Source organism: Saccopteryx leptura, chromosome 8, assembly GCF_036850995.1.
Source record: "Saccopteryx leptura isolate mSacLep1 chromosome 8, mSacLep1_pri_phased_curated, whole genome shotgun sequence".
Taxonomy (NCBI): Eukaryota; Metazoa; Chordata; class Mammalia; order Chiroptera; family Emballonuridae; genus Saccopteryx; species Saccopteryx leptura.
Genome location: NC_089510.1, coordinates 54,574,952 through 54,587,545, shown reverse-complemented (window position 1 = coordinate 54,587,545; position 12,594 = coordinate 54,574,952). Strand labels below are relative to the sequence as shown.

The 12,594-nt window shown below is 48.9% G+C and overlaps 1 protein-coding gene across 2 annotated transcripts in view; it reads left to right on the top strand.

Moving 5' to 3' along the window:
* The window catches only part of SLC12A8 (solute carrier family 12 member 8), a 167,401-nt gene extending 158,479 nt beyond the window's left edge, over positions 1 to 8,922 (top strand). The window contains exon 14 of one of the 2 annotated variants that reach the window (XM_066347896.1): positions 8,772 to 8,922. In XM_066347896.1, the coding sequence (XP_066203993.1) occupies positions 8,772 to 8,775 (4 nt within the window). In that variant the 3' untranslated portion in view covers positions 8,776 to 8,922. The remainder of the gene's footprint in view (positions 1 to 8,771) is intronic. The other variant, XM_066347891.1, reaches the window with a different exon arrangement.
* The last annotated feature ends 3,672 nt before the right edge of the window (positions 8,923 to 12,594 follow it).

Sequence of the window (12,594 nt, the reverse complement as noted above, 5' to 3'; positions counted from 1 at the left end):
TGTAGTGTCTAACTCTCCTTCTCTTGAACCTAAGAATACTTTTCTCCCAAAGACCTTTGGATGAGAAGCTAGAATCAAGAGAGAGGTTTACCAGCTGACCTCATCACCAGTAGCAGAAGGGCAGAGATCATAGGGTGGCCACACGTAAACTTTCAATGTCCTGTGCACCGGTGAAACGTGGCCCTAGCTCTAACAATCAAATCGCCCGCCCTCCCCTGGAGGGAAGCAGATGCGAGATAACAGGGTGGGGTGAGGGTGGAAGTGTTCCCTCTGCCTCTGCCTCTGCTATGGGGGTTGTGGTGAGTTTGGGTGGTGATTCAATCCTCTCCGTGGGCAGAGGAGGAAAGTGAGGAGAACTGAAGGGACCCCAGGAGCAGGGAGAGCAGTGACAGAGTCAGACACCTGCTCTGTAGATAGTGAGAGGTGCCCCGAGCCACTCTGAGAGCGGCGAGGAAGGGCTCTCTGAAGAAGGAGATGTCTGCACCCTGGTTGGCTCGGCACAGAGGAGGGCCAGGGTGTTCCCACCAGAGGGGCAGCGTGATCGAAGGTGTGTGGGGGCTAACAGGTACTTGAGGGTTTCGGGGTCATCGGGATGTGGCAGTGTGAGACAAGAGGAGTATCGGACAGGTGTGAGACAAGAGGAGTATCGGACAGGTGTGAGACAAGAGGAGTATCGGACAGGTGTGAGACAAGAGGAGTATCGGACAGGCGAGGGCCAGAGCCTGACGGGGCTTGTGCCCCAACCTGTGTGCTGTGAGGATGAGGAGGAAAGGCTGAAGTGTGATAGCAAAAATCCACCCGATGTTTTATAGGGATTTATCAGAAGACCTTTATAAGAACTAAGTGAGCGCGATCCAGGCTCAGGAACAATCCAGCTTCTGATCCACTCTTTCCCTGAAACACACAGGGCTGTTTCTGCTTTCCTTCCCTGGAGAGGGGGCAGGGAGCCGGGAGGGCTTCGGCTCCTGAGGTCAGAGCAAGTGCGGAGAGAGCCAAGGAGCCAGCCGGACCTCTGCAGGGGCAGGGCCAGGCATTGGGGTTCAGGAAGCCCCCATGCATGTGGACTACCATCCTACCAGTCAGCACTTTGTGTGTGTGAGTTGTCGGGGTGGTGGGGCAGTGTGGAGGTGAGAACAGAGAGACAGAATGCACTGTACTGATGCATTCGTTTCCTGCTGCTGCTCTAACAAGTGACCACGCATTTAGTGGCTTAGAACACTGTGTATTCTCCTACAGTTCTAGAGGTCAGAACCTGAAATGGGTCTCACTGGGCTCAAATCAAGATGGGTTCCCTCTGGGGGATCTCAGGAGAACCTGTGCCTTGCTTCTTCCAGTTTCCAGAGGCTGCCTGTATTCCTTGGGGGTGGCCTGTCCCATCTTCAAAGCCAGCAATCAGCGACAGACTCGCCTCTGCCTCTGTCATCACGTCTTCTCGAACTCTCTTGCTTCCCTCTTCTGCTTCTAAGGACCTGTGCGATTAGATGGGGCACACGATGATCCAGCATAATCTCCACAACTCAAGGGCCCTAATTTAGTCATATTTGCAAAGTTCCTTTTGCAGTATAAGCAACAGTTCACAGGGCCCGGGGGCAAGGAGCTGGCCATCTTGACCTGGAGGCTGGGTGGTTGGGGGAGACAGTGGAGACGCACAGGGGACTGGCTGGGCAGCTGCAGCCAAACCACACGCTGCCTGCTGCATCCCTGGTGCTGAGGAGGCGTGAGGAAGGGGGTTTTCACCAGATTGGGCAGAGGATATGGAAAGACTTGTGAAACAAGGGAGCGAGGTGAACAAAGACAAAGGAGAAGAAAGGGCCAAATCAAGAGAATGTATATCCTACCTTCAGCCTCTCTTCTTCCTCCCTGTGACTTTTAAGGGGGCTCACCTGAGAAGTAGTTTGGTATAGTTGTAAACTCATGGGTTTGGGGGATGAAAATCTCTGAAGCCTGGCTCTACCCCGTACTGGCTCTGTGCTCTTGGGTGGGCTTCTCAACCTCACTGAGCCTTGATTTCCTTCTCTATACAATGGGAATTATAATCCTGTCTGCCTCCAAGTGGAGTTGTGAACACTAAATAAAATGACACTCACATTTGGGGGGAGGAAATGAAGGTGGAGGAGGTGTCATAAAAGTGTTCTCCTACCACCCCTGCTGACTCTGTGCCACTTCCTGTGGGAACAGGAAGGAAGGAAGGAAGGAAGGAAGGAAGGAAGGAAGGAAGGAAGGAAGGGAGGGAGGGAGGGAGGGAGGGAGGGAGGGAGGGAGGGAGGGAGGGAGGGAGGGAGGGAGGGAAGGAAGGAAGGAGGGGAGGGAGGAGGGAGAGAGAAAGAAAGAAACTGCAGTGATTCTTGGCACCTGCTAGCCTGAAATTTCGGAGCAGAGCGGAGTCCTACCACTTCACCAGGCCACACTGCCTCCTTCAGCCACAGACTGTGGGACACCTTCACTAGCCAGCAGCAGGAAGTCTGTGACTGCCCAGCCAGAGTGAGGAGGACTGTCCAGAGTTGCCACATGATCACCATTTCAACTCTGCCTCCCCCACACCTTTGCTTTATTGCATTCATTTTGCCACTTCCCTAGATCACCTCTCCTAGTCTTCTCCCTTCCCTTCCCAGAGCCTTAGGGATTTTTCCTAAACATCAAAACAAACAAACAAAACCCACACAAAAACCTTACCCACTCTCTGGTTCTTTTGAACCAAGGCTTACTTTAGAGCAAATAACCTACTATTTCCATGTCTCACGCCCTCGATGTTCACATAGATGCCCAGGAGGAGAGGATCAGATGTGATGTCTGCCCAGGCGGGGGATTGTTCCATACTGTTTGCACTGCTCTGCAGACAAGGGGACACAGGAGTCTGCTCACCTCGTGCCGCAGAGCACCCTCGCGCCTGAGAGAGGTTCCTGGCTCCGGGGAGGAGGCTCACAAGCGGAAATAGATGCTGGTTTGTTGGGTGGAGGCAGCAAGTGCAGACATAAGCCCTGACTCTTGACAAGATACTCTTTTGGGGAGGAAGGTCACGTTCAAATAAGAGGCAAAGCAGATGGCATGAAAGACCCACCAGCATCAGGGGGTCCCCAGTTGGCTGTGCTCCTGGGCACGCAGCCCATGTCACAGGATCAAGGCTGGTGTACTTTTTCTGTTCCATAGCCTGATGGGCTGGGGTGAGCGGAGGACAGGTAGCAATTGACAGTCATTGAGGTGAAGGTAGCCACAGCCTTCTTCTAAAAGATGCAAAAGCAGTTCTCTAAATGGGAGTCTCTAAAATAATAGAGTGCCTGGGTTTTTAGCCTATTTTACTGTTTCTTAAAAAACACACCTGTGAGTGTGTGTGGGGGGGTGTGCACATGTGTGCACTTTCCTGACTGTGTCCGTTAGAGAAGACACTCCATAAAAGAAAGCTGGTCTCACCAAATGTGAAAAGCCTGGCTTAAAATCTGGGCCATGTGGTCTGCGTCAGATTCACTTTGGGAAGCCCTGAGGGTGAGTGGCATTTCAAAGGATTAGCAGTCATCCCCCGGCAGCCAGCAGGAGGGCCCGATGAGTGCTGATCTGTGCTGGTGTGACATTCACCATATGTGGTAAGAGGCTGAGTTGGAGAAAACAAGCGTGCTCTCAGATATGAACCCCAAACTGAGAGTCACAGGGGGATGCTCCAAATGGCAGTGTCAATTTTTAATTGAGCTGCTTGTCAGATGGGCACCTGTGTGTAACTATATGTGTGTCTGTATTAGTCAGGGTGGGTTTGCTGCTGCAACAAACAGCCCCTAAATCTCAGTGACTTGGCACTTTCTACATTTCTTTCTGGCTCGTGTTTCAGGCTGGTACAAATCAGAAGAAAGTGGGGAGCTCTACACTGTCATTCAGGGACCCGATCAGAGCACTGCCTGGGCTCCATGGTTACAGTACTTATTTGTAGCTGTGATCCTGCAATTCGTGGTCAGTCCTTAAAAATTCAATAAGAAACTCTGTATTGAACCAGGCATTATGCTAGACACTCATATTCACTGTCTCATTTGATCCTCAGAACAACTCAGTGAGGAAGGTGTGTTATTTTCCCCATATTGCAGATAAGAAACAGAGGCTCAGGAAAGTTAAATAACTTACTCAAGGTCACACAGCTAGTTAGTGGCAGAGCTGGATTTGAACTCAGATCTCTCCTGATCACTCTTCACAGTCCCCAGAGAGGCCAGCATAGACCCTATCTTCTCTCTGTAAGTCCCCAACTGCTCTCCCCCTTCACCTCTAGAGATGGTATGGGCCAACTCTCACCCCTGGACCAAATCAAGTCCAGTGTCTGGTATTTTATAATATTTAAAAAATGTTTTAACTGAGGTAAAATTCACACAAAATAAAATGAACCATTTTAACCACTGCCTGTTTTAGAAAATAAAGTTTTCAAAACACAGCCCTACCCTCTCGTTCACATACTGTCTCTGGTTGCTTTCGCACAGCCTCAGAGGTGAGTAGTTGAGAGAGAGACCATATGGCCCACAAAACCTAAAACATCAACTGGCTGGCTCTTTATGGAAAAAATTTCCTGGACCCTGCTTTAGAAGGTTTTGATCTGGATCCAGTTCTTGGGAAGGAGTTTTCTCAGACATCTGTATCCCCATTAAGGAAGGCCTCTCCTTCCTAAAGGTAAACACTCCTCCTTTGCTAGAGGCCATACTCTGGCACACTATGGACCTAGCTCCTCATCCATCTGTTTCCCCTCCTTCCCCCTGTCACCACCCACACACAGGCCAGTCTCGATAAATATACACCTGTGCCTGCTCTGCCAGGTGCCATCCATTTTTCTTTCTCTGCCAGACGCCTGGTAGAGATGGTTTGTCTCTGGGTATCTCACTTTTATACATTCCCTCCTCACGCTCTACACTCCAACTGCTGCCCTTCAGCTAGCCTTTTGGATACTCTCCAGTGGATGTCTTCGAGTTAAGTGAAACTCATGTAATCTACCCAGCAAGCCCATCTTGGCTAATGCTAGGTGATCTTGTTCTCCTACTGTCTAAAAGCATACTATGAGGTCATTTTTGCATCTCTCTCTCTCTCTCTCTCTCTCTCTCTCTCTCTCTCTCTCTCACACACACACACACACACACACACACACACACACACACACACACACACTTTGCTCTCCTTACAGCTATTCTATTACCAGATTCACCCTGGTGCCTGTTTTAGAACTATCTCTTGGGTTTCTGTCTTCCTCATTCCCACCTTCTGTTCCTCAGTCCAGGCCTTCATCACTTCACATCTGGGTCACTGCCGTGGCTCCTGAGCAGCCTCCCTCCCTCCCTCTCACTCTTCTAATAGAATTGGGCCCTTGGTGTTTGCCTTTGACATTCCTTCCAGAGTCCTCTCCCCATGCTCCTCATTACACACAACACAGTGGGTCTCTGTAAGACTCAGCACCTGTGCATTACTTTTTCCCACTTAAAAATGTTCTCCTCTGTTTCTTTGCTTGGTAAACTCCTTCAGGAATGAATTCTAATGTCACATCTCTAAGAAAGCTTTCCTGAAAACCCTCAATGTTCTTAGAGCACTTGGTTCATACTTACATTAAAATACTTTACAGTATACTTATTATGGAGCTGTTTCTTATCCTAACCTGCTGGCTAGTCGAGGGCGGGGACTCCACAGATCTTTCTCATCTCTGTGTACCAAGAGCACAAGCCTGCTGGTACACAGTAGGTACTCAATAAATGCTCCTCGAGTAGGCACTTTGATCATGTTCCTCTACCCTAAAAGCTTACTGTGAAGAAGCTGGTCTCCCCATAATTGGCAAATAGCCTACACAAGATGCAGTCAGTGCAGACAGATCTACTACTTCAAATCTGGCCATGCATTAACCTAAGGGAGATGGGCAGGGACAGTATGCATGCACATCCACCTTATGTAACCTTCACTTATGTAACCTCTCTGTAATCATGGCTTGGTGCCACTTTTGTTTGATTTACTATAAAACTCCTGCACGCTGCATCAAGCTGCTACCACAGTACTACGTCTGGCTGCTGCCGCCACCCAATAAAGCATGTCATCTGCCTAGGGCTCCCTGCATCTTCTTTCAGTTCCTGGCCCCTCTCACCCCTCCATCCCTTGCCTTCAAACGTGGACCCAACATTTACACTGCATCTCTGTTTCCAACTGTGATAAGTTTAAGATGGTGGCTTTCTTTTTTAAATTAAATTTATTGGTGTGACACTGGTTAACATAATTATACAGGTTTCAGGTGCCAAATACTACAACACATCTCTGTACACCATATTGTGGGTTCATCCTCCCAAGTCAAGCTCTTCATCCATCACCATTTATCCCCATACCCACCTCCACCTCCTCCATCCCACATTCACCACACTGTTGTCCATGATTATGAATTTTTCTCCTTTTTTGCTCAATCCCTCTACTCCCCTCACCCAGCCTTTACCCCTAGCAGTTGTCAGTCTGATTTCTATCTTCAAGTTTGTCTCTATTTTGCTTGTTTGTTTATTTTGTTCATTAGATTCCACATATGAGTAAACCGTATGGCACTTGTCTTTCTCTGACTGGCTGATTTCACGTAGCTTAATGCTCTCTGGGTCTATCCATGCTGTCACAAAGGGTCAGATTTCCTTCTTTTTTATGGCCGAGTAGTATTCCATTGTGTAAATGTACCACAGCTTTTTTATCCACTTGTCCACTGATGGGCACATGGGCTGCTTCCACATCTTGGCTTTGTCATTGTAAATAGCACTGCAGTGAGCACAGGGTGCATATATTCTTTCACCTTGGTCTTTTGGATTTCTTTGGATAAATTCCCAGAAGTGGAATCATTGGGTCATAAGGCAGTGGTTTTCAACCCAGGCTGCACATTAGAATCACCTGGAGAGCTTTTACAGCGCACTGATGGCCAGAGATTCTCATTATGAAGGTGGGATCCAGCACTGACCTTTCGTTACACTCTCTGGGCAATTCCAGTGTCCAGCCGGGCTGAGAATCACTAGTGCCAATTCCAGTGTCCAGCCGGGCTGAGAATCACTAGTGCCAATTCCAGTGTCCAGCCAGGGCTGAGCATCACTAGTGCCAATTCCAGTGTCCAGCCGGGCTGAGAATCTCTAGTGCCAATTCCAGTGTCCAGCCAGGGCTGAGCATCACTAGTGCCAATTCCAGTGTCCAGCCGGGCTGAGAATCACTAGTGCCAATTCCAGTGTCCAGCCGGGCTGAGAGTCACTAGTGCCAATTCCAGTGTCCAGCCAGGCTGAGAGTCACTAGTGCCAATTCCAGTGTCCAGCCGGGCTGAGAATCACTAGTGCCAATTCCGGTGTCCAGCCGGGGCTGAGAATCACTAGTGTAATTAGTGCCTAGTTTTCAGGGCTCTCATTGGTTTCTACGTCTCCTCGCGAGTTGCTGCTCAGAGCCCCTCTCGCACGCGTGGCCTCCTTCCGGAATTGCTCTCTCCCATTAAGGGCACGCTTCCCCAGCGCAGATGAGGGCAGGGACCCTGCAGTTTTGCATCCTCAGAGGCCAAGTGCAGGGCTGCCAGTGCAGTGGGAGCTGCAGGGCCTGACCCTCAGAGGACAGGGTTTGTTTGGGTTGGGCGGGGAGAAAGAACTGGGTGGGAGCTGGTGGCAGGTGCCTAGCCTGCCTCCACACTGGTGTATGGACCGCTCCAGCTTCCCTACAGTAACAAATGTCCTCGTGTTGGCAGAGAGCACAGGGCCTCAGATTTGCTCTGCTGGCCAGCAGACATGTGGCCCTGTTTCCTGTCCCACAGTCTTATCTGAGTCTCTCCTTCTGACGCAGGGTAGTGGACAGCGCACTGAGCTGGTATCTGAAGATGAGTCCAGTCCTGGCCTTCTATGTGTCCTCTTTGGGCATGGTGCTATCCCTTGGGGGGTTGGGGGTGGGCGCTGAGTCTGTCCCTTCGGTCCCTACAACTCAGACAGGGGTTTTTGTTGTTGTTGCTTATCTAGACCAGGGTCCTCCAACTGTTATAAACTAAGGTCACTTGCTTGGAAGGGGCAAAAGATGTCATAGGCCACATGTTCCCACTTCTTCATGTGAAACTGAGACCTTTAGAAATGGGACATTTTGAGACATTTATTATTTATTTAGTTATCTTTTATTGCCCATAGTGAGTGGGTCAAAGATTTGTGAAATCATTTGTCTAATGAAAGCCACAGGTTCTATTTTTATTTTAAAAATTTAGAAACAGATAAATCAACAGCTCCATAATGTAACTGTTATTTAATTTTTTCTTTTTTCTTTTTTTTTTTGACAGAGACAGAGAGAGACAGAGAGAGAGACAGATAGGGACAGACAGACAGGAAGGGAGAGAGATGAGAAGCATCAATTCTTCATTGCAACACCTTAGTTATTCATTGATTGCTTTCTCATATGTGCCTTGACCAGGGGGGCTACAGCAAAGCAACCTACCCCTTGCTCAAGCCAGCTGCCTTGGGCTCAAGCCAGTGACCTTGGGCTTCAAACCAGCGACCTTTGGGCTCAAGCAAACAACCATGGGGTCATATCTATGATCCCACGCTCAAGCCAGCACCCCTGCGCTCAAGCTGGTGAGCCTGTGCTCAAGCCGGTGACCTCAGGGTTTCGAACCTGAGTCCTCTGCATCCCAGTCCGATGCTCTATCCACTACATCAGGCTTAATTTCTTCTTTAATAAAATAATGTACTTTATTTTTGCATGACACTTTTCCTCATATCCGTCATCTTATTTGATTGTCAGTTACTCCATGAGGTAGTAACACCTACCAATGGCAGATATTATATCTTTTGCAGATGAAGAAACTGAGACTCACTGAGGTTAACTGATCGGCTCAAAGTTGTGGAACTGGAGAACAGAGAAGGCAGAACAAGAACTCGTGTGTTCTGCTTCCTCCTCTAGAGCCCGTTTGTGAAACATCCCACTTGGCCATCCATCTCCATCTTCCCAAATGGAAATAGATTTCTTTCCTGATTATAAAAGTAATACATGCCTAGATTTCAAGGCTCTTCAAAAGACACATACATGAATGTTAATGGCAGTGCTATTTGTAATAGCTGTTAAATGGTCATTAACAATAGAAGGGAAAATAAATAGTGTCCTAGCCCGATCATGGGTACCATCAACTAGGAGAATAAAGAGCCTATTACTGTGTGAAACAATATGAGTGAATCTCACCCTCACTATGCTGAGCAATAGAAGCTAGAAACAAAAGAGGACATATTACACATTCTGTTGATATAAAATACAAAGCCAGGTATTTGTATTTTATCAAAACATACTAATCTATGCTGAGAGAAGCCAGGATAGTGATGATTTGTGGGGAGAATGATCACAGATATGACTGCAGGGAAACGTGGGCACCTTCCCACCCGAGTACGAACCACACAAACGTTCTGTTAGTGACGACCACTGAGCTGCGCACGGCACGCTTTGGCCCTCTACAGGTGCACGTTGCTCTTTCTCTGCATACATCACAGGTCAATACAAAAGCCTTAAATAGCTGCTCATACTCTCGCAAGAAATTCAGATAACACAGAGAAGTCCACATAATCTTCAAACAATTTAAAAATTAAAACCCCGAGAATGTAAAAGTTTATTTCACAATAATAATAAAAAAAAAGCACCATTTAGTTCTGTATAACAGTTTGTTAAAGAGAAGAAACAGAAAAAAGAAGGGGGAAAAGGAGGGTGAGTTGCTTGGGAGAAAGCGTACAAAGGGAGGAAGAGAGCCTGGTGGAGAGGGAGAGAAAGGGACGGGCCAGCAGCGCTCAGCGATGCAAAGCGGGACGGGGAGAGAAGCAGAGACAGATACCCAGAAGCAGCCCGCAGGGAGACTCCTGGGAACAGAGAGGATACAGAGAGAGGCCAAGGGAATGGGAGGCCCAGTGGGGCACAGCGAGGAAGAGGAAAAACGCCCAACTTCACAGAAAGGAGCAGCCAGGGGGAGGGGAATCTGGATTAGAGGTGAGAGTGGTGATGTTTTACCTGACTTCTAACCTGGACTGTGTGAGGGGAGCAAGTGGGCACCGGTTTTTGAAAGGCAGGGGAGCTGTGCAGTCATGGGAAGACACTGCCCTCCCAGTGACTTTGGATCAGGAACTGGCACTTGGAAAGAGCTCGTCAAATACGTGTGACTGACTGACTGAATGAATGAATGATGTCCGAAACCCCAGAGCCCTCTGCCCACAGTGGGGACTTCACCTCTAGGCTTTCTCTCCTGACAGAGGGCCCTGACCACTTTGCCCAGGGGCCTGGCATCTCAAGAATTTGCTTGCTATAGGGAAGATTTTTCACGCTGGAAGGTTTTTGCACAATAAGACCACTTTATCAGAATTCTGTTGAGGTGGAGAATGTTCCTGGCCCATTGACGTTTACAGTACGTAACCGATTTTATCAGAGGAATGTTGTTTGGAACGAAACGGTCCTCTCAGATGGGCAGACAAGAAACGGAAGGTCATTTGAGGACCCACCCCAAGCTGTCTAAGTTGGAACTCAGGGTTGCTGTCCATGATGCGTGGGAGCCTGGCCAAGCCATGAGCAAGCCTTCCTCCCTGGAGGAGGTCCCAGCCCGTTAGCAGCGATTGTAGTGTTTGTATTCTCACCTTGGCCCTCCAGTGCAAAGGCCTCTGGAGCCCTGCACCAGCTGGTGGAGAAGCAGCAAGCGGGCCTTGGCTTGGGCTCCAGCAAGCAGCCCAGCTCAGCTTGAAGAAAAAGAAACAATTCTTGACATTCCAGAAAGGGGACAGTGAGGCTTATCTTGGGAGGTCAAAATTGAGATGGGTTTATTTTTTCAGTTCTTTTGTCAAAATTCCAAGGCACTCTGCTTCCGGGAGCTCTGAACAAGACAGTGCAGGTGCAGCAAATGTTGCATGGATGCCTCGAATACTCTCCTCTGTTCTAACCCAGGTGCTGCCCGGGCTGGCTTGGCAGCTTCTGTCTTCAGGAGTTCCTGATGTATCACTGGGCAGAGAAAGGGACCGAGTGGTATGTGGAGACTGATATGGAAGGGAGGACAGGTCAAGAGGGGTCAGAAGTCTTTGTTCTTGGAGGGAGGGAATCTACCCTGAAAAGGGAGAAGGCTGAGGTGCCCCAGCTCAGACCAAGGACGCTGGATGCCGGTCAGCAGAGAGGAGCAAGTTGGGAACAGCTGGTGCTGGTGGATGTGCCCCACTAACCTCTGTGAGCCCTGGACAGGGCTGGCGTTCTAGCACGTTTCTCTCACTCTCTACGACCCTTTCTCAACTTCTTCATTGTAGTGGATGGAACTGCACCTCCCAAAAGATAAGTTCAAGTCCTAACTGCTGGTAACTGTTAGGGTGACTTTATTTTAAAAAGATCTTTGTGGATGTGATCAAGTTTAAATGATATCATACTGAATTAGACTGGGCCCTGAATCCAGTGACTGGTGTCCTTATAAGAAAGCCAGGTGAAGCCAGACACAGACTGGAGCGATGTGTCTACAAGCCGAGGAACACCAAGGATTGCCAGGACCCACCAGAAATTAAGAGGCAAGGAAGAATTCCCTCCTAGAGCCTTCAGAAGGAGGATAGCCCTGCTGACACCCTGGTTTTGGACTTTCAGCCTCCAGACCTGCGAGAGGATAAACTTCTGTTGTTGCGAGTCACTGAGTTTGTGGTTGGTGGTCCATCACAGCAGTCCTGGAAAGTGAGTCTATTGTGTTCCTCAAAATGACAACTCCCTCAGGCCCCGCCCCTTCCGCCCCTCGGCTCTTAGCAAATATCCTTGCTGCCTACATTGCAGGGGAAGTTGAAGTCCTCCTCTCAAGTCCTCAGATAGAAATCCAGACCCCTTTACGGTGCCACCCTCTCCTCGTCCCTCCCCCCAGCCAGTCCCTCCACCTGTACCACGGATTCCACCCACTCCTGCTTCTCAGAAACCTCATCCTGCTAACCATCTCTTCTCTTTCTGAGCATTTTGATTTTCTCTCTCCCAAGGAGACCCTTTCCATGTTCAAACTGTCTCACTAAAAACAAGAAAAAATTCTTTACTCCTACATTCCTAACTCACTCTTCCCCTTCAAAGCCAAACTCTCTCCACCAGCTTGGTCTCCTCACTTCCCACCCTCCCAGCTTGCTCCATTGTCGCTTCCGCTCCACTCACTCCATTGCCACCTTTCCTGTTATGGTGAGGTGACTTCCCTGTTGCTAAAACCAATGGATATTTTCCATCTTCACTCACTTGACCTTTCCATGACATTACATACTGTTAACCACACCTCTTCTCTTTGCTCCGGTGACATGCCTATCTCCTGGGTTTCCTCTCACATCTTCATGGCTCCTTCCCAGTTTCCTCTGTGGCTCAGTCTCTTCTCCCCAGCCATCTGCCCTCAGGGTTCATTCTTCTGCCCTTTGACTCCAGTCCCTTCCATAGGTGATCTTCCTCCTTTGTATGCAGATCTAGACCTTGAACTAGACCCTCTCCCCCCAGCTCCAAGTCTGCAGATCTAAGTGCACATTTTACGTGGTCACTTGGACATCTCAGAGTTACCCCAGACCCGAGTCCAAAACAAAGTTAATGATCTTGACCTCAAGGATCTAGTTCTCATCCACTGTTTCCTCTCTTGTGAATGATAGCACCGTGCATCTAAATCACAAA